Source organism: Dendropsophus ebraccatus, chromosome 4 (genome assembly GCF_027789765.1).
Source record: "Dendropsophus ebraccatus isolate aDenEbr1 chromosome 4, aDenEbr1.pat, whole genome shotgun sequence".
Lineage (NCBI taxonomy): Eukaryota > Metazoa > Chordata > Amphibia > Anura > Hylidae > Dendropsophus > Dendropsophus ebraccatus.
Window position 1 is genome coordinate 91,671,569 of NC_091457.1, and position 26,661 is coordinate 91,698,229.

General features: G+C 45.3%; 1 protein-coding gene across 5 annotated transcripts; it reads right to left on the reverse strand.

The window, feature by feature from the left end:
* Nucleotides 1-4,396: 4,396 nt before the first annotated feature.
* SIAH1 (siah E3 ubiquitin protein ligase 1) lies at nucleotides 4,397-25,877 on the reverse strand. Of its 5 annotated transcripts, XM_069966255.1 has the most exons (4): nucleotides 25,680-25,864; nucleotides 12,699-12,772; nucleotides 12,289-12,333; nucleotides 4,397-6,515 (listed from the first exon to the last, which is right to left on the reverse strand). In XM_069966255.1, the coding sequence occupies exon 4, from the start codon at nucleotides 6,511-6,513 to the stop codon at nucleotides 5,665-5,667; it is 849 nt and encodes a 282-aa protein (XP_069822356.1). In that variant the 5' UTR covers nucleotides 6,514-6,515; nucleotides 12,289-12,333; nucleotides 12,699-12,772; nucleotides 25,680-25,864; the 3' UTR covers nucleotides 4,397-5,664. The 5 variants fall into 5 exon arrangements, 4 of the variants coding, with proteins under 4 accessions (XP_069822356.1, XP_069822355.1, XP_069822357.1 ...); XM_069966254.1 differs by lacking the exon at nucleotides 12,289-12,333 and having other exon boundaries at nucleotides 25,680-25,863; XR_011362598.1 differs by lacking the exons at nucleotides 4,397-6,515; nucleotides 12,289-12,333 and adding an exon at nucleotides 12,344-12,541 and having other exon boundaries at nucleotides 25,680-25,877.
* Between the last annotated feature and the right edge of the window lie 784 nt (nucleotides 25,878-26,661).

The following is a 26,661-nucleotide window of genomic DNA, read 5'->3' on the forward strand; positions in this document are numbered from 1 at the left end:
TAGTGGTGCGCAGCTGACAATTTGCAAAGTAAAAACATTACCTATCCATGGTCCAGGGCTGCTCCTGCGCTCCTCAGCCAATCAGAGGCTGGGACTGCCACAGCCAGTGATTGGCTGAGCGGCCTATCAGTTAAGACAGGCCGCTCTGAAGCTGCAGTGCAGTGTTAACTTATAGCTCATTTTAGTAGCAACCAGCAGAATTATGAAAGCAGCTGCTGACTATGTATATTCATAACTGACTTTGTTCTGTATATAAATTCTGTTTACATAATGACTAGAGATGAGCAAATTTACAGTTAATAAAGAGCTGGATCCCATCATGGGAAACTGGGAGAAGTTTCCCAGGACTAAATCCAGCTATCCCAGGCACCAAAAGCAGAATGGCACAAAGTTCAAAGACAGCCAGCTGATAAGCCACCTGCTGAGCTAATGAAGCACTTTGCTTTGTTAATATAGTAAATTCGCTTATCTCTAATATTGACCTTTTAATACACTGTCCTACAGAATTCCTACAACAAACAGATACTAATTTAACCCCTTAAGGTCCAAGCCAATTTTCGTTTTTGCGCTTTTGCTTTTTCCATTTTATGTTTAAAAGTCCATAGCGCTTGCATTTTTTCACCTAGAGACTTATATGAGTGCTTATTTTTTGCGAAACAAATTGTACTTTGCAATTACAGGCATAATTTTTCCATAAAATATGTTGTGAAACCGGAAAAAAATCATTTGCGCTGTCAAATTGAAAAAAAAAAAACGAATTTGTTTTGATTTCGGGGAGTTTTGCATTTACGCCGTTCATCCTATGGTAAAACTGACTTGTTATGCATGTTCCTCAAGTCGTTACGATTACTATGATATATAACATGTATAACTTATATTGTATCGGATGGCCTGTAAAAAATTCAATATACGTAATATACGTTCCTTAAAATCGCTCCATTCCCAGGCTTATAGCGCTTTTATCCTTTGGTCTATGGGGCTGTGTGAGGTGTCAGTTTTTGCGCCATGATGCGTTCTTTCTACCGGTACCTTGATTGCGCATATACGACTTTTTGATCGCTTTTTATTACATTTTTTCTGGATTTGATGCGACCAAAAATGCGCAATTTTGCACTTTGGGATTTTTTTGCGCTTACGCCGTTTACCGTGCGAGATCAGGAATGTGATTAATTAATAGTTCGGGCGATTACGCGCGCGGCGATACTAAATATGTTTATTTATTAATTTATAAAATGGGAAAAGGGGGATGATTTGGACTTTTATTAGGGGAGGGAATTTTTTTATTAATAAAAACACTTTTTTACTTTTTTTTTTACATGGACTAGAAGCCCCCCTGGGGGGCTTGTATATAGACAGCACTGCTCTCTCATAGAGATCAATGCTGTGTATATACACAGCAAAGATCCATGAGATCGGTCATAGATTGCTATGGCCTGCTGCAGGCCATAGCAATCTACTGCCGAGCCGGGATCAGCGTCATTCCGACGCTGAGGCCTGGCACGGCCAGAAGAACAGATCTCCCCCCCGCGATCGCATCGCGGGGGGAGAGATCCGACCCACTAGACCCCAGGGATGTTTTGCATAAAGCACTTCAATGCAGCTGTCAGGTTTGACAGCTGCATTGAAGTGCTTAATTAGCCGGCGCGGCAACGGGACCCACGCCGGCTAACAGAGGCACTGCCCGGCTGCACGTGTCAGCCGGGATCAGCGCCGTTCAGAGCGGAGTCCCGCCGGGCCATGACGTATCAGATACGTCATGGGTCGCTAAGGGGTTAAAGGGAACCTGTCACCAGGGACACGGGCACAGAGCCTGCCCGAGCCCCGGTGCAGCCCCCGGATACCGGGGGGGGGGGGGGGGGGGGCGCGCTCTGTGCCCACGTCCCCGGTGACAGGTTCCCTTGAAAGCAAAACTGTTACCTCCTGAGCTGGCAGAACTACTGGGTAGATAATAAAAACAATACAGGTATTTTCTGAATGCATTATTTAAAAAAAAAAAAGCCACTATTTCAGGCATAAATATAGTCAAGAAGATGGTGCTTACTCCCCGGACTGTAGCATTGCTATTTTCTGAATGCTTTTATCTATCCAGTGATGCAGCCAGCATAGGAAAGATCCACTTCATACACATTTTAAAACCCTTTAATTCAGCAATGGAGGAGTCAAGACTCATGGACTTGACCAGCATGATCCAGGAAAGTGTTCCTTTAAAGCAGGGCTGTGAAGTTGGTAAGCCGCAGCTCCGACTCTTGAATTTGATCAGGACCGACTCCTGCTCCTTCATAAAAGGCCGGTCATATACCAGGGAAGTTATTTATCACACTGGCTCAGCAGCTTCTCCCTAATGTCCTACATGATCCTGGGGCAACTTCTGAGGGAATAAGGAAACATATAAAGCAGATTCCCCTGTGTCTCCAGCCTCCATGTCCTGAACAACTCACAACTAGATTAGAAGGAGCAGGTGGTCTTTTAGTTTCTAACTAAATATTCACCATACACACAGAAACATTGCTAACAATGCCAGATACCTGTAATATAGAGGTCAGCCATAGTGATATAGAGGGGTCACTGTGGGTGTGGGCGCACGCCATAGCATACACACACAGCCTGCTGCAGCCATAGCACACAGCCTGCTTCAGCAATAGCATATACACACCCCCTGCTGCAGCCATAGCACGCACACACGCACACCCTGCTGCAGCCATAGCACACTGAAGAAAAACACAATGAGGATAGAGGTTACTGCTACACTACTTATGTCTTCTCCTCTATATTACACAGGATATCTCCATATTACACTGCTGCTCATATACGGAAGAACAGCACAGATCTCCCCCCACACAATGGACTCTTCCAGCTCAGAAACAAACTGCCCATAGTGACCTACAACTTTTCCCCGACCCCCTTTATTCAATAGGGCCAGTGTCCTATTAGAATGTTGCTTATAATATGTATTGATGAGCGAAACTTTTTTTTTTTTTTTTTAAAGCTGGAGTCAGTACATTTTTCCGACTCCAGCCAAAACTAGCTCCGACTACCTTTTAACAGAGTCTAAAACTTGCTGTTTTTCCCCATAGCTACCAATCACAACACCGCTTTCGAAGGGGTACTTCAGAGGAAATGTTTCTCTTTGAAATCAACTGTTTTCAGGAAGTTATATAAAATTTGTAATTTACTTCTATTTAAAAATCTCCAATCTCAGTATTTATAAGTTGCTATATGTCCTGCAGAAAATGGTGCAAGACTTGAGATTTTTTGAATAGAAGTTACAAATCTTTAACTTTCTGAAACCAGTTGATTTAAAAGAGACATTTTCGCGGGAGTAGCCCTTTCATTTCTTAAAGCGACTCTGTACCCACAATCTGTCCCCCCCCAAACCACTTGTACCTTCAGATAGCTGCTTTTAATCCAAGATCTGTCCAGGGGTTCGTTCGGCAGGTGATGTAGTTATTATCCTAAAAGCAACTTTTAATCCTGCAGCACTGTGTCTAACGGCCGGGGCTTACATTTGTATATGCATTAGGCTGGCACCACCTCTCCGTCCTTCCTCCCCACCCTCCTCATCATTAGAAATGATCCAGGAACATTTACTGCTGTTTGAGCTTTGCACAGGTGTATTAACAATCCAGCCCATGTTCATTATACACACAGGTGGGGAATAGGAGACAATCTGCCTGGAGCATTCCTAATGATGAGGAGGGTGGGGAGGAAGGACAGAGGGTGTGCCAGCCTAATGCATATACAAATGTAAGCCCCGGCCATTAGACACAGGGCTACAGGATTAAAAGTTGTTTTTATGACAATAACTGCATCCCCTGCCGAACAGACCCCAGGACAGATCTTGGATTAAAAGCAGCTATCTGAAGGTACAAGTGGTTTGGGGGGGTCAGATTGTGGGTACAGAGTCACTTTAAGGCCTTTTACATAAGCAGATTAGTCAGGTAGGAAAGACAGTGGCCTTGATTTTCTATGCAGCACCAAAAGTGAGCAACAATCTTTTCCAAGGATCAGCCAGTTGTGCTGCTTATTAAAGGGGTTAAAATCTTCCAGAAAAAGCACCTCTATTGTACTTTGTTTCAGTATGGTTTTGCAGGTCAGTTGCATTGAAGTAAACTGAGCTGAACTGCAATACACACAACCTGACAGTTTGTTTGTTTGTTTTTTGCAAGAAAACAAAAAAAAAATCCTGAATAACGCTTTCACTTCACTTTTTACACAGAAAGATATGCAGCCCATTTAAATGGCCAGACTTGTTTTTTTAAGCAAAACCTGAAATGAATTTAAAGATCCTGAATCTCACATAGCTGCACAATTACGGATCGCACTGTAAATAAACCCACAAAGAAGCTGAATCCATTTCTGCAGACAAAGTATAGCAGCACAAATTACAGCTGAGAGGGAAGTTTGCCAAGTATTTTTAATGACAATTATAAAAAGATGGAGAACATCTCATTTTGAGACTACTCATGAAACAATATCTGGTTTCAATTAGAATTTGAAAAGACAATGGAGCTTTGCACTACAAAACAAACAGCCTCCTGCACTGTAAACTCGCCAAATGCAATGTCAACTTTTCTAAAGCCGTATCTAAATTTCACAGGTCCACCAGCTGCAAAACAGATAATTCTGATGTTTACAAAAAAAAAAATAGCTTTCCATACATATTTTTTCAAAAACTCTGCCACCTTCACAACGAATACTGCCATTTTATGGTCCAAACCACTGCTTTTAGTGATGCAGTCAGTGAATTCATATGAAACCAATAACCATTTCCAAATGGGCAGAATTTAGTTCAATCCTTAAAATGGCTGACTCTCCTCTGTGTAGGTGCCATGAAAGACCAACCAGTATTTAGACTTTTTAGCATTTAGATAAGGCTTCAGTCATAGGTGTTCAGAAAATGTATGACCAAATCAACCATTGTATGTACCACAACGTCCAAGTCAAAACAATCTTGTTAGGTCAAACAATTTCACTAAAAATATTAACATTCCTCAATCCAGGTTTGAGAGCAAAAATAAAATATGGGGGAGCGAGAGTAACTCAAATTATGCATAGCAAACTTATGTGTACAAAAAAAAAATATATAATATATTTATATACTTAATTACAGAAAAGAAAGTCAAATTTATTGAATGAAAAACTAGAAGTTAATAAAAATTAGCAATACACAGAAAATATACACAAACAGCAGCAATTCTATATAGTGACTTACAAATGAGGAACGCAGCACCCGGAGGAGGCCACGCAGAATGGCTTGTCCGTCAAAAAGGAAAAGAAACACAGACAGTATTTTACTGTACAAAGTACAAACACAAATTAATTCTGGGTTATTTTAATTTAAATTTCGCTTTCTTTTTTGTTGTTTTTTTTTATATATAAAAAAAATAATAAAAAACAAAAACAAAAAGACAAGATGCCCGAGTACAGGGTATGGGATTTTTCAGTGGTTGATTTTTAAATATTAGTGTTTACTTTTTTACATGCATCTGCTTTCTGTAGTTCATTAGCCATGCCCACAATTTTATTTTTTTCCTTTTTTATTTTTATTTTATTTTATTTTTTTTAAGTCTGTGGCCGGCGGTGAAAGTCATTTGAACTGTATGTAGAAAGTGAAATATAAAGCAAGGACTTCAAACACTGGCCCTGGAAGTTTGTGATTGCCATTTAACACATTGAAATTGTTACATTTATTCCTAAATTGCCATTTTCCGCAAAGAGTTGTGCAATGCTTGTATCAAACACTAGGCAGTCACTGTTCATGATAGCGGTTGCAATACCCTCATGAATAGAACGTGGAGTAGCCTCCCAAGTCAATCGTCGCCGGTGACCATTTAACTCCAGACGATAAGCAAAGTTCTCAGCTTGCTTCCGTGTTCCTATTAGCTGTACAATAGCAAAGAATTGTTGGTGACCATCATATTTTTCCTGTTTCTCCAAGACAAGCATAAAATGAAAACCAAAACAGGACTGCATCATAACCCAGTCCACAGCCCCAGGAAGGTTAATGTCTGTGGCAAGAAACACAATATCCTCTCCTTGTAACGTTGTTATGGATTTATGCTGATGCATAAGGTGTGGCATCACTGCATCCAATGACCCTTGCCATTTACAGGATGCTCCAGGGCAGGGACACGAGTACGGTCGAAATTCACACAGCTCTTCGTGGTCAGCTTTCTCTGTGTGTGGCAAAGTTACCTCACAACCAGAGGAGGCATATTTGCATGGAAATAGGACAGAGTTGGCAACTTTTTCCATTGCCAAATTGCGGATGGATCCCAAGGGCCCTCTGCAGGTTGGGCAACATGTGAGTTTGGGGCGACAGTTGCTGCACACAAGATGTCCGCTCTGACATTGAAGAATAGGTGGCAAAACATAGTCAAAGCATACAGGGCATTCAAAGAGGCTTGCCAAGTCATTGTTTGAAGCCGTTGTTCCTGTCAAAGCTGGCACCCGCTGGGAAGGTGGACACTTTGAGGTACCAGTGGGGATGGCTGCAGCAGTCTGACGGCTCATTTCTAGGAGACAAAATAGAAGCAGTTACTTTCCAGAAAGAAAATAAATGAGATTAGTCTATTTTACAGCTCACATACAGTAGGAGACCAAGAGGGAAAATGACAAAATGGTATTTTAATGCCCTGACAGTATGGGATGGATGTTCTGGCACAGGGCAGCAAGAGATACAAACTCTGCAGTAGAAAGGCCTGCCCACACCAGCCCAGCACATATACAACTGTATGACCCAAAACACCATCCAGAAGTCAAGACAGGATGTGACGCCAACACTACACACAAGAGAAGTAAACTCAAAAGATCTGCAACCTGTGTCTCTGCAGCTGAGAAACTGAAGTTCCTTTGTCTTCCAGAGCATGCTAGGAGTTAGTAGTTTTACAACAGGTAAAAATCCATAGGTTACAGACATCCTTGGAGAGCTAAAGAGCTATCTATACTTTTATTTCACCTGGGTAAAAAAAAAAAAATCTGCTACTGTAGCATTCTTATACTAAAGATCAGCAATCTCTGCCAAGCATTTGCCTCTGGGCCCTTTGTACAGGCTTTCTAGCAATCCTGGATAGGGCGCTAGTTACCAAATCCTGCATGCATGACGCCCCCAGGTAGTCGATCCTCACATTCCACAAACACTTTCTGTATACCAGTTGCACTTTGTTTACTGCACTTTCACATTGACCATTACCATGTTATTTCTGAAGGCCTCACTTTCATCCTCTGACAATAAATGTAGAAAGCAAGCAGAAATGTGACCAGTCACATGTACTGCAGTACAGTAAAGCCATTTCTCATGTCTTATTAAAGCTAGGTCAATTTACTTAACTGCCTAGTCCAAAGTTGACTAACTGGAGTAAAAATACACAAGATGCATATAGCAGAATCATGACGTACAGGAGTCAAGGGACACCACAATAAACTACATACTGATCTCCCTCTGGGTCTGCCAATACGTAACAATGAGCCAAATATTTGCATTGTTAAGCTGCAATTAACATTAGTAAATCTATAGTGAAATAAAGCGTATTAAAGAGCGTAACAGCACAAGCAGCTAGGCTGCTCCAGACCGAAGGGATGTTACCATAAGCTGTTCCTCATACATGGTGATGCTGCTTGTAAACACCCAGGAGCACCTGTGGCCTCAGTCCTGCTCTCAAGGATGGACTTACAACACATTACATCACTTTGTTGTGGAAAGTTAATACATGATTTGAAAGGGTACATAGACTCTACCCCAGAGGTTTGGCATAAAACATTGGGAAATGCCACCAATATATATTCTGTATACAACTATAAGGTTTAATGGGCCAAGTTATAACACTGTTCCTTTGAGTATGTTCATGCATGTATGTATTAAGGGCAGCATAGCACATTGTATATATTGTAGAGGCCTGTACAGATGCAGTTTATCCTGAGTACAAGGCGACTGTGCACAACTATTACTCTGATGGGGCCACAACTTCACAGGGAGACAACCCCTAGACTGGAGGACACCTCTCTACTCCTTTGTGCCACTAGTTTCCTAATGTCTAACAATCTAGTTAATAATAACTGGAGCCTATGGAAACCATGAACACTGTGAACCCACAATAAAACTTCCCTGCACCTTGATAAGCAAAGCTGTTCCCTAACCTACAAGGTCCATGCAGCCTTAGCTTCCCTACAGTAAGTGAGCTTCCATAAATAGCCTCAGGAGTGTAATACTGTGATGGTGCAGAGCTCGAGTTCAGGCAGGAGCTGACATTCTCCTATACACCTGACAGCTGCACTTATAGTAAGCAGGCAGCTATTTTAAGGCGTTCACACCTTTGTGATCACTGCAGTGAGGCTGTGCATGCACATTTGCTTCAGTCTCATCGGCTTTGTAGGCTGCAGCAGAAACAAAACTAGTTTTCCACAGACAGAAAGGTCACTGCTGTATAGTCACAGGATACAGGCAGGCTGATGACAGAGGATAGACAGCATGCACAATGCTGGGTTACCACCCAGGACAATGTATGCCTGTATGAGGCCACAGCACCTGGTATTGTGTGTGTGATGGCCACTAGAGCAGTACAGGACACACATCTGGCCCTGATGGACACAAGCAGCAGGGCTCTATGCTGGGAGGAGATCCCCCAGCTGGTGACAGCCCTCTCCCTTCCCCCATCCACCTAGTAGCCTTCCCACGGTCCGCGGTGCGTTACCTTTGCGTTTCTTCGGGTTACTCCCGGCCAGGCATGTGAGGAGCACCCCTTTCCACGAGTAGAGCACGCTGTGGGTGGCTTTGCCAGTCATGGGTTGGGCAGTACATAGCGGAGCCCCCTCCCCTGGTGAAGCCTCAGCAGTTGTTGTCACGGGCCGGGAGGAGGGGGTGAGGTAAGGGATCAGAAATAGCCGCGCAGCCGCTGCCCATGCCAGCTCCGTCCTGCGCCGCCACACTCCAGGGAGATCCGGGCAGAGGCGGCCCCGGGCTCTCACACACGACGCCCCGATACTACGCTCCAGCAATGGCACTGCAGCCGGGACCGAGCTCCTGACCCTCCACACAACGGGAGCTCCTCCTTCTGAGGTGCCTCCCCAGCACTCTCACTGCAGCTCGGCTCCTAGTACCGACCACACCCGCAGCACAGCCGGCACGCATGCGCAGTACCATGCCCACTCCACCAAGTCCCTCCCGGCTCCTGCACTCAGCTCATGGGTCGTAGACAGGAGGCCGGACCAACGAGGGTTAATGTGAGAGAGCAAGTGCCAAGAGCCACCAGAGAGGGCGCCAAACCCAGCAGCGGCCGGTCACCCCGAGAGAGACATGTCACAGGGACGAGTCCTCCTTCACCACAGTGCCGGCCCGGGAACAGCCACAATACTGGCAGCATGCAGCAGCCTAAGGCGCCATTCACACCTGCCTATTTTCATAATAGAGATGCAGATCTTTCCATCACTCTTTAATTTATATTTGTAAGCTAAAACTGGAAAAGGAAATAAAGACAATATCCAAATCTAACTGTAAATAAAGCCTAGAGGGGTTTATCCATCAACATGGCCGCTCTCTTTCAAGAGGAGCACCACTCTTGTAGCTCTTCTCCATCAGACTGGCTGGAGATGGAATGTAATACCACACACCACCTGAGGGCAGTAGTGGTGCTGTTTCTGCTCTTGTTCTAGTCCTTACATAAATTCTGCCTCAACTAGGACGTCAGAAAATCACAGAATATGGGAGTCCCCTTTAAGGCTGGCCTTACATTTACTGGTTTACCAGCACAATAATAATACCAAGAGACCCAATCGGCTGATATCAATCATCTCCAAGAATTTCTATGAGCAAATTATAAATCCTATGAAAGACTTCCTCCGATGGTACGGTAGCTTTGTCCATACAAAAATAAAATCATTCCCATTAAAGTAAAAGGATTAGAGATGAGCACAACTGAAATCTGATCGTCTGGCATATGAATACTGGTGGCTAAAAGGGTTGGATGGGGCAGCGGGTTGGATGCATAGTGGTGAGTTGTGCTCATTTTCAAAAAAAGATCTCTTGGTGTACCTGACCCACTAGGGTAACTTTATCAATAGGCTCTGCTATCAGCCTAACACTCCATCTCTGCTGGGGAAGTCACGTTTACCTCTGCAGCAGATAAGATTGTGATGCTCGGATTAGACGTAAGTGAGCCTCAAGCACACTAGGTTCATCAAACCTATAACGCTCGGCATTTCATTACCAGTGGCTTAAGTTGCTGGATGCAGCCACAAGGCTGCCATAGAGAACATTGATACAGTCTTTAGCTGTATCCATGTTTTCCAGAGCTCCCTAGAGCAGCATCCAACTTCTTTAGTGACCAGTAATCAAATGCAGAGCAGTCAGGTTCAATGAACCTAAGTGTGCGCAAGGTTCACTAACTGATTTTAAAGTGACTGTACCACCAGGCCCAGGCTGAAGCAGTGGAGGCGGGCCGACCCACTCCCAATGGGAGGAAACCCCAGCCCCTCCATGACAGGGTTCCATTGATTCTAATGGAGTCACATCATAGAAGGGCTAGGGTTTCATTCCACTAAGGGTGGGTCGGCCCGCCTCCAGTGCTTCAGCCTGGGCGTGGTGGTACAGTCACTTTAAAGGGGTACTCTGAAGAAAAAAAATCTCTCATTCAAATCAACTGGTTTCAGAAATTTATATGGATTGGTAATTTAGTTTTATTTTAAAAACTCTCTAGTCTTACAGTACTTATCAGATGCTGTATGTCCTGCAGGCCGTGGTGTTTTCTTTTCAGTCTAACCGTGCTCTCTGCTGCCACCCCTATCCAATACAGGAACTGTCCAGAGTAGTAGCAAATCCTCATAGAAAACCTCTCCTGCTCTGGAAAGGAAACACCACTTCCTGCAGGACATACAGCAGCTGATAAGTACTAAAAGACTGGAGATTTTTTTAAATAGAAATAAATTAAAGAAAAAAAATCTCTCATTCAAATCAACTGGTTTCAGAAAGTTATATAGGTTTGTAATTTATTTCTATTTAAAAAATCTCCAGTCTTTTAGTACTTATCAGCTGCTGTATGTCCTGCAGGAAGTGGTGTTTCCTTTCCAGAGCAGGAGAGGATTTGCTATTACTCTGGACAGTTCCTGTCTTGGATAGGGGTGGCAGCAGAGAGCACGGTTAGACTGAAAAGAAAACACCACGGCCTGCAGGACATACAGCATCTGATAAGTACTGTAAGACTAGAGAGTTTTTAAAATATAACTAAATTACCAATCCATATAAATTTCTGAAACAAGTTGATTTGAAAGACTTTTACAAGAGTACCCCTTTAAAGTCCCCACAGACCTTTAATAACTGATGGCCAAAGATGGTTCACCCATCAGTTATCTTTTCCTATCTGGCCCATGTCCACCCCCCCACCACCCCACCCCAACAGAGTCAAGTGTTTCTATGTACTCTATGGGGAAAGAGAAGTTGTAACCTAGCCAGAGAGGTCTGGCTGCAGTTCATCTTTCCCAGAACAAAGGCCTCAGGCCCGTTCCAAACTGCTGACCCTTAGATAGCCAAGGAGATACATGTAACCTTTCATATATCCAGCTGTGCTTCTATAATATAGAAAAATGCTTTTATTCTCTGGTACAAGCAGTCAGAGGCTTTTCCAAGCTCCTGAATAGCTGCATGCTGGAATCCTTTCTCTCCCCCTCTCTGTAAAAGGCCCCATTCACGCTTAGGGTCTCTCGGCACTGCAGGGCGCGCGCCTCCCATAGAGTGTCATGACGACACAGAGGCTAACGGCATTCCACCGCGGAATTCTGTCCCTCTTGCTTTGTGTGAACGGGGCCTTATACCTGGAAGCTGATTACCAAACAGGGTCAGGTATGGGAGGACAGAGTAAGAAAGTGGTAGGGGAAGGGGAGAGTAAGAAAGGTAACATATGTGCCTCCATGACCTAACAACCCCCCCCCCCCCCAAGCTGATCTCCTGCGTTGCCAGCGCTTGTGTGTGGCACAGCCTTGTGATACATATGCCGTAAAAAGGCATATGTATTGGAATAAAGCCTGTAGGTGACTGCCGTAAAAAAAGGCATATTGGCGGTCACTAACAGGTTAAAGCATGATGAATAAAAATTAATGTATAATGCAGAAGTGTTTTATATCTCATCTTCAGCTGAGATTTTGAAAGTTATAAAAAGGTAGCACTTTAAACACAGCACAATATACATATCAGAAATTACCCTTGCTGATAGGTTACTAAGTGTCAGTGTCGTTATGTGATCTAAAGCATGTTTGCAATTAACTTTTTTTTTCCATGCTGTAAAACAAAGCTATACTTACTTGTATCCAGACCCAGTCTCCGGAAGGCAGCTTTTCAGTCTTGTGCTGTTTGAAAAAAACAAAACAAAAAAAAAAAAACTAAGTCCCAGCCAGTGCAGTGTCACCGCTCAACGTATCCATCAATCACAGGACTGCTTTCTCTGTAAGCGTGAAGATGACAATGGCTTCCTGCATTTAGTCTTTTTTTTTTCAACCACCACAAGACTAAATGGCTGCCTTTAGGAGTCTGTACCTGGATTTTAAGCAAGTATAGCTTTGTTTTGAAAAATAAAAAAAAATAAAAATATGTAAAATTACAAACTTTACATTCACATTCCAAGTTAATTTAGATTTTAAAATATTGTAACAATAGTGACAGTTTAAATAAATGCTCAACCCCCATGCTGGGGTTTCAGTATTCATTTACTCACCTTATATTCACTTTACTTCAGTCCCTCAGTAGTCAGTGCCCTGGTCAGTAAATACCTTCTGAAGGTTGCCTCATCTGCAAAAATTTGAGACACTTCTTTTCACTGAGTGTTACCCGTAATTTTCCCCACCCATTCTTTAGCACTCCACAGACCTACTACAAGTACATCATCTTTTGCCCATTCCATGGATATGCACCACTTAAAGAAATCTATGCTCCATCATGCAAAGAAAGACTGTTGGCTGAACTACCTGCAGGACACCTGATAGGCTTTAGTAACACTACTCTCCAGCCAAAATGGAGCACGCTAGAGGAGTAAGCGGCAGGTAAACAAGAAAGTCTGCAGGATTCATTTATACCATATAAATATACAGAAAGGCTTCATTCAAGGCACATCTACAGGGCGGCCAGATAATACTGATTTTAAAATAATGTTAATCCGGCTGATAATGCAGTGTCAAACGGATGAACGTGTAAAACAACAGCCGTTGATTGTACACTGCGTAAATATTGCCTAAGGGTATAAACCCACACACCGTATATGCAGCGTATTTACTGCTGCGATACGCAGCAAACTCGCAGAAAACTCGCAGCAAAATCGCAGCAGATTAGATCTAAATAACTGAACACAGCATCAAATCTGTACCAACAAATCTGCTGCGTATTTGTTGCATATCTGCTGCATATACGGTGTGTGGGTTTATACCCTTAAACTGTAAATGCGAAGACTTAACTCTGTATTGCCTCACAGACAAATTAAATTTAGGATTAAATTTTATTTTCTATGTCAATAGACTGTCAAAGATCATCTCCTGAGAATTAAATCACATGCTTGCATACATGTGGGTAAAAAATAAATTATATATTATTCATAGGTATGCAGTAGCAGGAAAGTATCACTAGATTCAGTAGGGCGATTAAACACAAAGACCTATACACTGCTAAGACCTATACACTGCTAAGTAACAGTGTACTTCTTACAGTAACTGGATATTGGACTCGCTGATAGCCCTCTGTACCTCATCAATATATTTCATGTTCTACTAATCTAAAGAGAAGCCACACATAGTGTAGCAGTAACCTCTGTCCTCAATGTGGTGTTTTCTATCTGGGAGAAGATGTGTGTGTTTCTCCAGTGTGCTATGGCTGCAGCAGGCTGCATGTGTGTTTGAGAGAGAGAGGCCGAAATCAAAAGGTTATTTTGGGCAACAGTGAAAAATCCAGGGGGGGCAGTGGGTGGTAGGATCATAATACAGAAATCCTATTTACCCGTGCCCCTGCAGAGAGGATCATGGTTCATGGTCCCCCGGTGGGCTTCTGATCCTGTGATGTCATGGCTCCACTTAGCCAATCAGTGACTGAGGCAGGACAAAGCTGCAGTCACTGACTGGCTGAGAGGGTAGTTCCTGTGGGGCCACGATGATTCAGGAGCACGGACAGTGACAGAGAGCTGATAAATCTGGGCCTATGTCTGACATCTATATCACTGAGATCTGGCATTGTTAGCAGTGTTTCCCTATTTAGTTCCCAAAGCTCGCAACAGAGTAAGGACCTGAGGGCCTACGTATCAGGGTGGTTTGGTGCTCTCCCCACTAGGAGGCACCCCTTGGCAATGGGCTTCCTTCTCTGGAGAGAGGGATATCTGGCTATTCCCGTGTTTTGAGACTCGTAACTGAGGCTCCACGGACCCCTTTTTTGCATATTCAAATTTTGTATGGGACAATCAATGGATACTCGTAAATGAGTACTCCTAGGGCTGGGCGATATGGGCCAAAATCAATATCGCGGTTAATCGCACATGTAGCCGCGGTAACGATAACTGAACGATAATTATGACACGCCCCTTTTTGCAAACCACACCCACTTGCTATGAAAAACTGTCAATATCAAAAAAGTAAAAAAACTCACTAAGCATGACTATACAGGGGTGGCGGACAGGGGTGTATAACTATACAGGGGGCGGATAGGGGTGTATGACTATACGGGGGGGGGGGCGGATAGGGGTGTATGACTATACAGGGGGGATAGGGGTGTATGACTATACGGGGGGGGGGGCGGACAGGGGTGTATGACTATACAGGCGGGGGGTGGACAGGGGTGTATGACTATACAGGGGGGATAGGGGTGTATGACTATACAGTGGGGGGGGGGACGGGGGTGTATGACTATACAGGGGGGGGGGGGGGGACGGGGGTGTATGACTATACAGTGGGGGGGGCGGACGGGGGTGTATGACTATACAGGGGGGGCGGACAGGGGTGTATGACTATACAGGGGGGGCGGACAGGGGTGTATGACTATACAGGGGGGGCGGACAGGGGTGTATGACTATACAGGGGGGGCGGACAGGGGTGTATGACTATACAGGGGGGGCGGACAGGGGTGTATGACTATACAGGGGGGGCGGACAGGGGTGTATGACTATACAGGGGGGGCGGACAGGGGTGTATGACTATACAGGGGGGGCGGACAGGGGTGTATGACTATACAGGGGGGGCGGACAGGGGTGTATGACTATACAGGGGGGGGGCGGACAGGGGTGTATGACTATACGGGGGGGGGCGGACAGGGGTGTATGACTATACGGGGGGGGGGCGGACAGGGGTGTATGACTATACGGGGGGGGGCGGACAGGGGTGTATGACTATACGGGGGGGGGGGGCGGACAGGGGTGTATGACTATACGGGGGGGGGGCGGACAGGGGTGTATGACTATACGGGGGGGGGGCGGACAGGGGTGTATGACTATACGGGGGGGGGGGGGGGCGGACAGGGGTGTATGACTATACGGGGGGGGGGGGCGGACAGGGGCGTATGACTATACAGGGCGGCGGATAGGGGCGTATTACTATACAGGGCGGCGGATAGGGGTGTATTACTATACAGGGAAATGTAGTTCCCTTAGTAACAGTACAGGGCTGTAGCATAGGAGGAATGAATGGGCTGCAGCAGGATGTCTCCTATAACTTATCCTGCATGCTGCAGCCCATTCATTCCTCCTATGCTACACTCCTGTACTGTTACTTAGGGAAGTACAGGACAGCCGCCCCCAAATGCTGCTCCTCCAGCTCTGACACGCCGGCGTCCCTGCACACACAGGAAACATGGGCAGTGTTCACCGGCCGGGTGTGGGGGGGAGGAACCTCGGAGGGGAGAGGTGGGGGGCCTCGGACAGGACGGGACCAGTGGGGGGCATCGGACGGGACTGGACCGCTGGGGGTGGGGTGGTATCGGACAGGTGAGGAGCCTCAGACGGGACCGGACGGGTAAGGAGGGCGGGCGCTTGGACGGGACTTGCGGGGGGCGGGGCCTTCTTACACTGCTGCTCCTCCACCACCTCCCGCTCTGATATTAGCGCCCCTGCACATAATGTACAGCGCTAATGCCAGGCGGCGTGCGTGTGTGCGGGGGGCGCTCTCACAGGATGGGCGCAGTGAGGGGCCACTCTAACAGGGAGATAGAAAAGCAAAAATACCGCAGATACCGTCCTGGCTAAGTTGAGGTCGGTTAACCGACGCCAGTGACGGTATCGGTATTTTTGCGGTATACCGCCCAGCCCTAAGTACTCCATTGGAATTTTTCACTGTTCTCCCTGAGTTCAGTGATTGTTGTGTTTTGTTGGTCTATTTATCATTGCCCCAGTAGCCAGAATCCTGCTCCACACTGACGAGGGGCAAATACCCTGAAACTGCAGTCTGTGGATGGATGCCTAGCCTTGGTAACCCTTGTCTTATGTGGTTATACTCGCCACAGAGTTAGACTTTTACTCACATGGGCCACCCTGGTGTTTCCCTATTTAGGTCCCAAAGCTCGCAACAGAGTGAGGACCTGAGCGACTACGTATCAGGGTGGTTTGGTGCTCTCCTCACTAGGAGGCACCCCTTGGCAATGGGCTTCCTTCTCTGGAGAGAGGGATATCTGGCTATTCCCGTGTTTTGAGACTCGTAACTGAGGCTCCACAGACCTCTTTTTTGCATATTCAAATTTTGTATGGGACAATCAATGGAGACTCGTAAATGAGTACTCCATTGGAATTTTTCACTGTTCTCCCTGAGTTCAGTGATTGTTGTGTTTTGTTGGTCTATTGAGCAGTGTTTCTTTGTTTATGGGAAATATTTAGTTAGAAACAGAAGATTGTCAGCAGAAAAAGGCCACCTAGTCCATCTAGTCTAGCTTTGGGTTCTTCAGGACATGGAGGCAAGCTGCATCCACACAGGAGAATCGACTATATATCTTTGCCTTATTCAACCAGGAGTTGTAGTCGGAGCTGCTTACCGACTCCACAGCCCTGCTAACAAGCCACTACATAAAGCCCTTCAAAAAACAAAAAGCCGTTCAGTAACAGCTAACTTCTTAAGTAATACGTATGAAGCTATGTTCTTACATTCACTTACATTTGCAGTTTTGTTATGGTTCATAATTAGGACCTTATTGATTATATGGGCAATGAATATCTGTCTAAATTGATTGTCTGGGTTTCATTTACACATTGTGTTTATTTTGCATTAATGATGCAACGCTATTTTGCAGCGAATGGAGCAACTGCTGTAAAATGGCCCCATTTTTGACACGAGTATGTCAAAATTGAAGTAAAACTTAAGTTATTTTACAATTATGCTATTTGAGGCAAAAGATAATTAAAATTGTGGCAAACAAATCATTAACCATAAATTAACACCATGTGTGAACAGTCTTATTTGTGGGATTAGCATTACCAGGCTATTCACAGGTTTTTCTAGTCAAAAATGTGATTAAAGCTGTGTTCCCACATTTACATGTTGCTGCTTTTCAGTGGACACACACATAGGGGGGTATTTATCATAAGCTAAGCTGATCTTTGGCCAAAGCAGGACAGCACTGCAGCAATTTATTGGCTGAGCAGCCTGTTACTTCAGAGACAGATTCAGAAGCTTTAGCGGTGGCTGCAGTGAGCAGGGAAAAGGTTGGACGTGGTAAGTATGTTTTCTAAGGATAGCTTCACACGTACCGGATTTCACGCTGCGAGTTTGCAGCGAAATCCGCTGCGGATCCTGGTAGTGTGAAGTGAACCAGTTATATACCCACAGCAGAATTTCCTTCCGCTGCCAGTATGTAACCCGGCTCCTTTAACTCCCTGCAGCCCCTAGTCCGGAGCATACATTACCTGCTCGGCGCCTTCGCTGTGTGTGTGGCTCCCGTCGCTCCCCATCAGCCAAAGGCTTTGTTCCCACTGAGCAAAACTAGCGGAATGACGTTAGCCTCCCTCTCATAATGGGAGTCTATGGGAGGCGCGTGCTCCTGCTCTGTCCACGCTGAAGAATGAACATGTTCATTCTTCAGCGCGGACAAAGCAGGAGCGCGTGCCTCCCATAGACTCCCATTAGGAGAGGGAGGCTAACGGCATTCCGCAGCGGACAATTCCGCCACGGAATTCCGCTAGTTTTGCTCAGTGGGAACGAAGCCTAACACACAGCCGCGGCACCAAGCAGGTAATGTATGCTCCGTGTCGGGAGCTGCGGGGGGTTAAAGGGGCCGGGTTACATACTGGCAGCGGAAAGAAAATTCTGCTGTGGGTATGTAACTCATTCAAGGTAAGAAGTAGCAATACGTAGTTGCCAGCCAATGATTAATAAAAATGTTGAAAGACAACGATAAGCCACTTATGTCATCTTGGTCGATTGTTGTCTTTATTACACATAGTAATATTTGCCCAAATCCGCCTGATTCAGCAGGTAGTCGCTCCGTGTAAAAGGGCCCTAAAGCTGTGTTCACACATTCCAGTTTCCTTGCAGCGAAAACACTGCAGTACTGCCACATGGCTGTGTCACTACAGTACCGCAAAGATTTAAAGTAGGTTGCAAGCTCGGCTGCAGAATGCTAGGAGCTCTGAGTCTTCGTAGTACTGTTGTCACACAGTAATACGGCTCCGGTTTCCGGAAGAAGCTGGACCCAGTCCTGGGAAACTTCTCCCAGTTTCCCAGGACTTGATCCAGCTTTTCCAGGCACCAAGAAAGGAGCAACAAGGAGCATCATGGACTTCAATGGCACCCGGCTGATAAGCCGACTGCTGAGCTAAGGAAGCACTTTGCTCATTTCTAAAATAAATGTTAAATGGAAACTATAGCACCAGTTCCCACTGCATGAACCATACCAAATTTTGCATACCAGGGACACTTTCCCACATGGCTGCCCCTGGGTATGAGCCAGAAATCCTATTAGGTACATCAATCTCCTGCTCATCTGGGACAGGTACAAGAGTTAAAAAAAAAATAAAATAAAAAAAAACCTGCTCCAACTAACCTGGTAGAAAATGCCCTTAATATTAGCTGCAGGAATCTAACTTTCTGCAGCTTATATCCATTTCTTATAAGTAGGTCAGGAATTAAGCACAGATAAACTGTGCCAATGCAGGGAACTGAAAAACGGTTTTAGAAAAAAAAAAGTCAAATAACTATTGGTAGGTGGATATACACAGCATAGTACTATGTGCACTATGACAATCTTCCCAGCACCATCACTACAATTTAGCAAATCCCCAGTGAACTGATGATGCAAGAGACAAAAGAAAACCTGAAGAGCAGATAGTGTTTATGTTGTAGTCATGCCACAAAATAGCAGAGGTTGCTCTGAGGTTCTCAGCCTAAAGTTACCTCAGACATTGTCAAGTGTAATAATTATGCCAATGTTTGACAAGGGATATTGTTGCAACTTAAATATATTACATAAAGAAACTTAGACAAATCCCTAATATACACTAATTATTGGAAACGCACATATAGGGCCATTTCCCTCAATTTAGTAGACAAGGCAGGCTCACTTCCTCGAAAAAAAAATGTGACATCACGTCTCTAGTGTAGGGTCCAGCAGGGGGCGCATATAAAAGTATAGAATTAGAATAGACGTCTATTCTCCCTCCCTGCACTGGTTATGTCCTCCCCTCCCTCTGTCCCATCCCCCTGCCCGGTTCTATTACAGCTGCTGCAGCGGGGTGAGCACTCCTTATCTGATGCATACATTGTACGGAAAAATCGTTTTGCGATTGCTTAAGCCTCTCACACACATAAGGGAAATCGCTGAAAGACTGTTTACACTGAACGATCTGCGAATTTTTTGCAAATGATCAACGATGATTTGAGAACATGTTGAAAGATCAAAATGAACAATTTCTCGCTCGTCACTTGATCGTTCGCTGCGTTTACACGTACGATTATCGTTCGAATTCGATCATTATCGTGCATTATCGAACGATAAATCATTCCATGTAAAAGGACCATAAGGCAGGGTTCACACTACGTTTTTGCAATCTGTTTTTCTGTTTTGCAAAAAATACAAAAAACAGATGCAACTGTGTGCATCCGTTTTTCCATTAACTTCCATTATAAAAAAATAAAAAAAAAGGATAAATACGGATCAGTCTTTTTTTACGGATCCGTTTTTTTATAATGGAAGTCAATGGAAAAACGGATGCACACACTTGCAAAAACGGATGAAAAAAAAAACGGATTGCAAAAGCGTAGTGTAAAACCAGCATTAAAGCTTACATGCAGCAGTCACCTGCCTGACAATATAATATCCTAAAGTAAAGACCACCACCATATACAAAATCCTTATGAACATAAGGGACTATCTGGGATTAGAAAAACACTGCAGCTTTCTCCTTGTCCTTGGATAGTGTGTACCATAACAACTAGACTCCACATATTTCAATGGAAATGAACTGCAATACCACACACAAGGTGAGGACAATAGTGGTGTCACTTCTGGATAAAAAGCCATGTTTTTCTAATCCTAGATAACCTTTTTAAATGGGTTGTCCAGACTTGGAAAAACATGGCTGATTTTCAGCTTGGTTCCATTGAAGAGAATGGAGCTAAAAATGTAATAAAACAAAAACAAAAAAACAAAAAAAACCTGAGGACAGAGGTAGTGCTGTTTTTGAAAAAATGAAGCCTTTATTTTTGGATGCATGGACCACTGGTCCATAACACCTACAGAAAGTGTGAACAGGGACATTTAAAAGAGTGGGTCCATAGTGCCATCTGTAAATACAGGTCCGTAATATGTGAACATGGGCTAATTGTGTTGACAGTGGATGCTTGTACATACTGTATGGTTCATTCTCCCCAAAGAATGCATACCCTCTGTGGAGTAATGCACCCTGCCAGACCGCTGAACATGGACACGAGATCCAGGATTGCAAAAGGTTTCATTATTTTAAATCTGTTAAACAACGACACCTTTGAGCTGTCATGCGGGACTTGTGTAGGTGTTTGATGCACATAAAAGATGCTCAAAAGGCTTTAGTGTGGCTCTCTAATTGAGCATTAAAAGGTGTTACCCGTGTGTAACGCATTATATGTGATGGATGTCAGAGGCCATGACTGCAGAAGGGGGGTAGTACACATACCATCCTCTATGTATGCATCACCTTGTTTTACAATGCTATGTGGATATGCAGAGTTCAATGAGTAAAACATCTCCACCTGCAGTGGTCCCCAGGATGCATGTTTGGGGATTGAATTTCCACATACTTTGCAAACTCTGTATCTATGTATGCAGACATCGAGGCAGGATATGTCACTTCATACCTTATACCTTCACTATGTTTCCAGGAACTATGCCCAGCACCAGCTTTTTCCACTGTTTATCACCACTGTTTATCAACAGTCCTAACAGATATAATCACAAGAGGCCTCTTCCTATGTATGTAACATGTTGAGAAACAGAATTGCCTATTGCTTTCTGGGTAATCTGTTTAGATACAATGGCCTATTTCTTTCCATATTAACATCCTCCAACCTGTGCTGTTTCTCAGTACATGCCCAAGAATTCATACTATGCTTTCTCTGCTCTCCAAGATTCAGTACTTAAATACAAAGCCTAAATACATTTACTTTGGTCAGAGCTCTACCTTACCATTAATAATTAATATGAAAATACAAAAGTTAAAGGGGAACTATCAGCAGGTTAGACGTATCTAACCTACTGATAGCCTCCTATAGTGCCAGACACGCTGAGGAGGAATATATGTCTCTTACCTTCTTCCTCCGAACCAGTCCCACGCTGTTAGTCAGGGTAAACTTCGCTCAAGAGCACTCCCGTGTCACATGGCAGTACCCTTAACGGTGCTTGGGGGCAGAGAGTACCCTAGCAGCACCAGACCGGCATTGAGGAGGTAGGTAAAACACATATCGTCCCCGGCACTATACAGGCCTATCATAAGGCTAGATTAGTATAACCTGCTGATAGTTCCCCTTTAATAGGTAAATAATAGCTCCTATTTCTGTAAGGCAGCAGAGTACACAACCCTGCCTGTGAAAAAGGAAACCTGGCAACAGTTTAAATACAGTGGTACCTTGGTTTAAGAGTAACTTGGTTTAAGAGCTCACAGTTTTTCAAAATTGTGACTTTGTTTAAGAGCATTGCTTTGGTTTAAGAGCTCCCTGAACTGGGTGGGAGGGGGAGCAGCATGGTCTGCAAAGTGGGGTCTACAGCCCTGTACTCTGACCCAGGAAGTCTCCCCCACCTTCAAAATCATAGCAGATCCACTTCAGGCTGGGGCTTACATCAGGGGACAGGACTGTGGAGGTAATCTGTCCATAGCTGTAACCCCTCTATCCCCAGATAGAGTGCTGCATGTATGTGCCCACATCTGTCCTCAGAAGGGCTCATTCCTTCATGCTCCCTGCAGTCTGTCAGTCCTTGTGTTTCCTATCCTCTACATTACTGTACTGTAACTTATAATATCACATTCCGCTGTTTCTGAATGTTTGTTTCATTTGTTTTACATGTTACATAATAAATCATTATTTTGGGGTGCAGAACCAATTGTCTGCATTTCTATGATTTCTTATGGGGAAAATTATAAGCACAACGCCGGAACGAATTATTCTTGTAATCCAAGGCACCACTGTATATCATTTTTGAGTGAGCATTACACCTTATAAAGAGGAGCCTGGTGCATAGTCCCAGGATGTATTGGAGTCAGTCAGATTGTGTGCGGTCTTATCACCACTGTATGGCTCTCTTTCTGAGAGTAGCATTAGGGGTGCTTTGTAGGCTTCAAGCAAACACTTGTATTTTATTTTATTATAAGCTTGTAAATTACACAGAATGAATCTTGTAAATGCCCATCTAGAAATACTAACAATACAGAAGATGTCATTCATCCAAGAGGACAAAAAAATAAAACAACAGTGTGAGTAGCAGAATAGAAAGAAATTGGATATCGCTGCTCAGTATCACCACAGTAATTTAGCAAGTCATGCAAAGCAAACACATGAAGACATAATGACCAGGCCTTTGCCTGCTGAGGTTATACCCAGAAGCCACATGCTGGGAACAATAGATATGTCACGCAAGACCCCTGCAAGAATAAAGCTAGGCCTCGCCATGTTGGCACAAACAGGAGTGTATTACTCTGCTCTACATCTCTAAAAATAAAAAATCCACCAGCACAAAGTCTGAGAGCAGGTCACAAGAGATTCGCAACTGGCCTACTATCACACACAGCACGTCCATTCCTTGCTTTCCAAAAAGCAAAGGAGATCAAACAAGGATCCTCACATATATGCAAAATGCCTGGATTTGTCCTTTCACTGCCAGCAGAGAAATACACTTATGCAAATCCACATTAACTATGCAAATCAGAAATAATCTTCACCTCAGACAGTTCCACTATTATGGTGATCATATAGACCATAACATATCATATAGACACAGTCTAGAGAGACACAGGATCATATATACCCTTTATAAAGGCATGGCAAGGACGAATACAACTCAACCCAGACAAATACAGTTTGTGCCAGCCCAGACATATTCATGTATCAGGAATAAACAGCCTCATTACACATTCTCTATATACGGATAGTCTGCTATGTCACCACCGAACATGTGACATATGTGCATAAGTAAAGATGCCCCAGGGAAATGTAGTGATAGAACCAATGCAAGCCCCCCCTCTTCCTCTTGCAAAAGGGCTGTAAATGGAAGAAGCCAACAGGATTAGATAAGCGGCCAATATGCTTCCATAACATTGGGCAGATAGGAGGAGAAAGAAATGTCACCAAACTACAGTGATGACCCCCATATCCATTCAATATCATAACAACTGCATTCAGGTTTTTATCAATGGCTATTATCATTTGTTCATTCTCATCGCTATGGTAACGCTCACAACTGTTAAAAAAATGATTAGTGTCAGTGAATGGAAACCCTGCAGAATAAGGCTATGTTCATACTACGTAAGAGACCGGAATTGCCGGTCTCTGAAAAGATCATCCCAGCCGGTACTGCAGTACTGGCCGGATGACCTTTGGCGCCGCAGAGTTCTGATGTGGGAACATCCCTGAGCGCCCGCATCACAACTCCCCACTGCACGCTATGGAGCGTGTGGCCGGAGCAGCTCGCTCCACTGTGTGCACTGATGGAATCCCGGCCGGAGCATATACAACTAGGATATGCTTCGGCCGGGATCCCTAGTGGCATCGCAAACAACTGACATGTCAGTTTTCTGCTGCCGCTGTTTAGTGAATGGCGGCCGCAGAAAACTGACATGTCAGTTGTTTGCGATGCCGCTAGGGATCCCGGCCGGAGCATATCCTAGTTGTATACGCTCCAGCCGGGGTTCCATAGATGGGAAAGCAACATATATTTTAGTACGAATGGTTTTATGAAAATATACGTTGTATGAACAAAGCCTAATGATTGATCCAACCCAGCAAAGAAACATCAGGTAAGCAACACAATCCATACAGAGAGGACACAGTATATTGATGGGGCTGTGGAGGGCTCCCTCCATACACGCAGCAGTATATAGAGGGGGCTGTGGGGGGCTCCCCCCATACACGCAGCAGTATATAGAGGGGGCTGTGGGGGGCTCCCCCCATACACGCAGCAGTATATAGAGGGGGCTGTGGGGGGCTCCCCCCATACACGCAGCAGTATATAGAGGGGGCTCCCCCATACACGCAGCAGTATATAGAGGGGGCTGTGGGGGGCCCCCCCCATACACGCAGCAGTATATAGAGGGGGCTGTGGGGGGCCCCCGCCATACGCACAGTACATACAGGGGCTCCCATCACACACACAGTATATACAGGGGGCCCCCACTGCACGCACGGTATATATAGAGGACCCCCACTGTACACACAGTATATAGAGGGCCCCCACCGTACACACACAGTATATAGAGGGCCCCCACCATACACACACAGTATATAGAGGGCCCCCACCATACACACACAGTATATAGAGGGCCCCCACCGTACACACACAGTATATAGAGGGCCCCCACCGTACACACACAGTATATAGAGGGCCCCCACCGTACACACACAGTATATATAGAGGGCCCTCACCACAAACACAGTATATAGAGGGCCCCCACCACACACACACAGTATATAGAGGGCCCCCACCGTACACACACAGTATATAGAGGGCCCCCACCATGCACACAGTATATACAGGGGCCCCCACTGCACGCACGGTATATATAGAGGACCCCCACCGTACACACAGTATATAGAGGGCCCCCACCACACACACACAGTATATAGAGGGCCCCCACCGTACACACACAGTATATAGAGGGCCCCCACCATGCACACAGTATATACAGGGGCCCCCACTGCACGCACGGTATATATAGAGGACCCCCACCGTACACACAGTATATAGAGGGCCCCCACCACACACACAGCAGGCTGCCGTTAGCGGCTCGTCGTCCTGCGGGAGGCCGGGGATAAGGGATTACATACAGCCGGGGAGGAGGGCTGAGCTGGGGCGGATTAGGCCGCAGCCTCGCCACAAACAACATCTCCCAGGAAGACAATGCGGCTGCCGGTATACCGGGGAGGGGGAAGGGCGGGAACACAGTGGGAGGGGTGACCAGAAGAAAGAGGAGGGGGTCTTCTGTTATTACAGCCAGACGCGGCCGTCGTGTGCTCACAGGAGCTACAACTAGTATTACGGTACCCCTTCCCCGCCCGGCACTCACCTCTGCTCTGCCCCAGCCGTAATGCTGTGAGGTGAACACCCGGTGTCGTCTCCTCCTCCTCCCCCGGTACTACCTTTACGCCGAGCAGCCGTTACCGTGCCCAGAGCGCGCCTCCGCCCTCAGAGAAAGACACTGCGGAGGGGAGCTGGCGCGTCCGCGGCGACTACGTCACTGCTGTCACTCAGCGGGGGCGCGCACGTAAAGCAGCTTACACAGGCTGCACATAGAGCAGTCGCTGGCCCCGCCCCTTCTGCGTGGACACGCCCTAGAGGCGGGGTGTTTCTGTACGCGCTGCTTTTCCCGCTGTTTATGCAGAGCAGTGAAGTGTCCTTGTGAGGAGCGCTGTGCGCCTGCGGACTACTCACCTAACACAGCCTGCTACTATACTGGGGCACAGGATAGCAGAACACTGGATAACCGTGATGCATTATGGGGCCTATTCATATTACATGGATTGACTGCTGTGGTGTATGTCCCAATGCCATGGAAAGGATAGTCCAGCATATGCATAGACTTCAATAGAGCTTGTGACTAGCTTTGGTCTAGTTTACCTGAGTACAGGTGCTGCCTCATTTATTGTAGTTCACAGTCATTGCACTGCAAATGATTTTGTGTAGAGATGAGCACAGCACAAACATGCTTCATTCCCATTGGTTTAGCCTTTGAATATCAGTGGCTGCTATAGGCCGGGTCCATGTCTTCCCAGACTACCTAGGGCTGCATCCAACTTCTTTAGCCTCCAGTAATCAAATGCCAATCGGACTTGAGAATGCTTGAATTAGGACCCTATTACACAGATATCTGACAGATTTTTGAAGCCAAAGCCAAAAATGGATTTGAAAAGAGTTATCTCAGCCTTTCCTTTATGGCCTGTTCTCTGTTTATAGCCTGTTCCTGGCTTTGGCCTCAATAATCTGTCAGATATCTGTGTGCGTAATAGGACTTTTATGCTCATCCCTAATTTTGTGACCACACCTGCAAA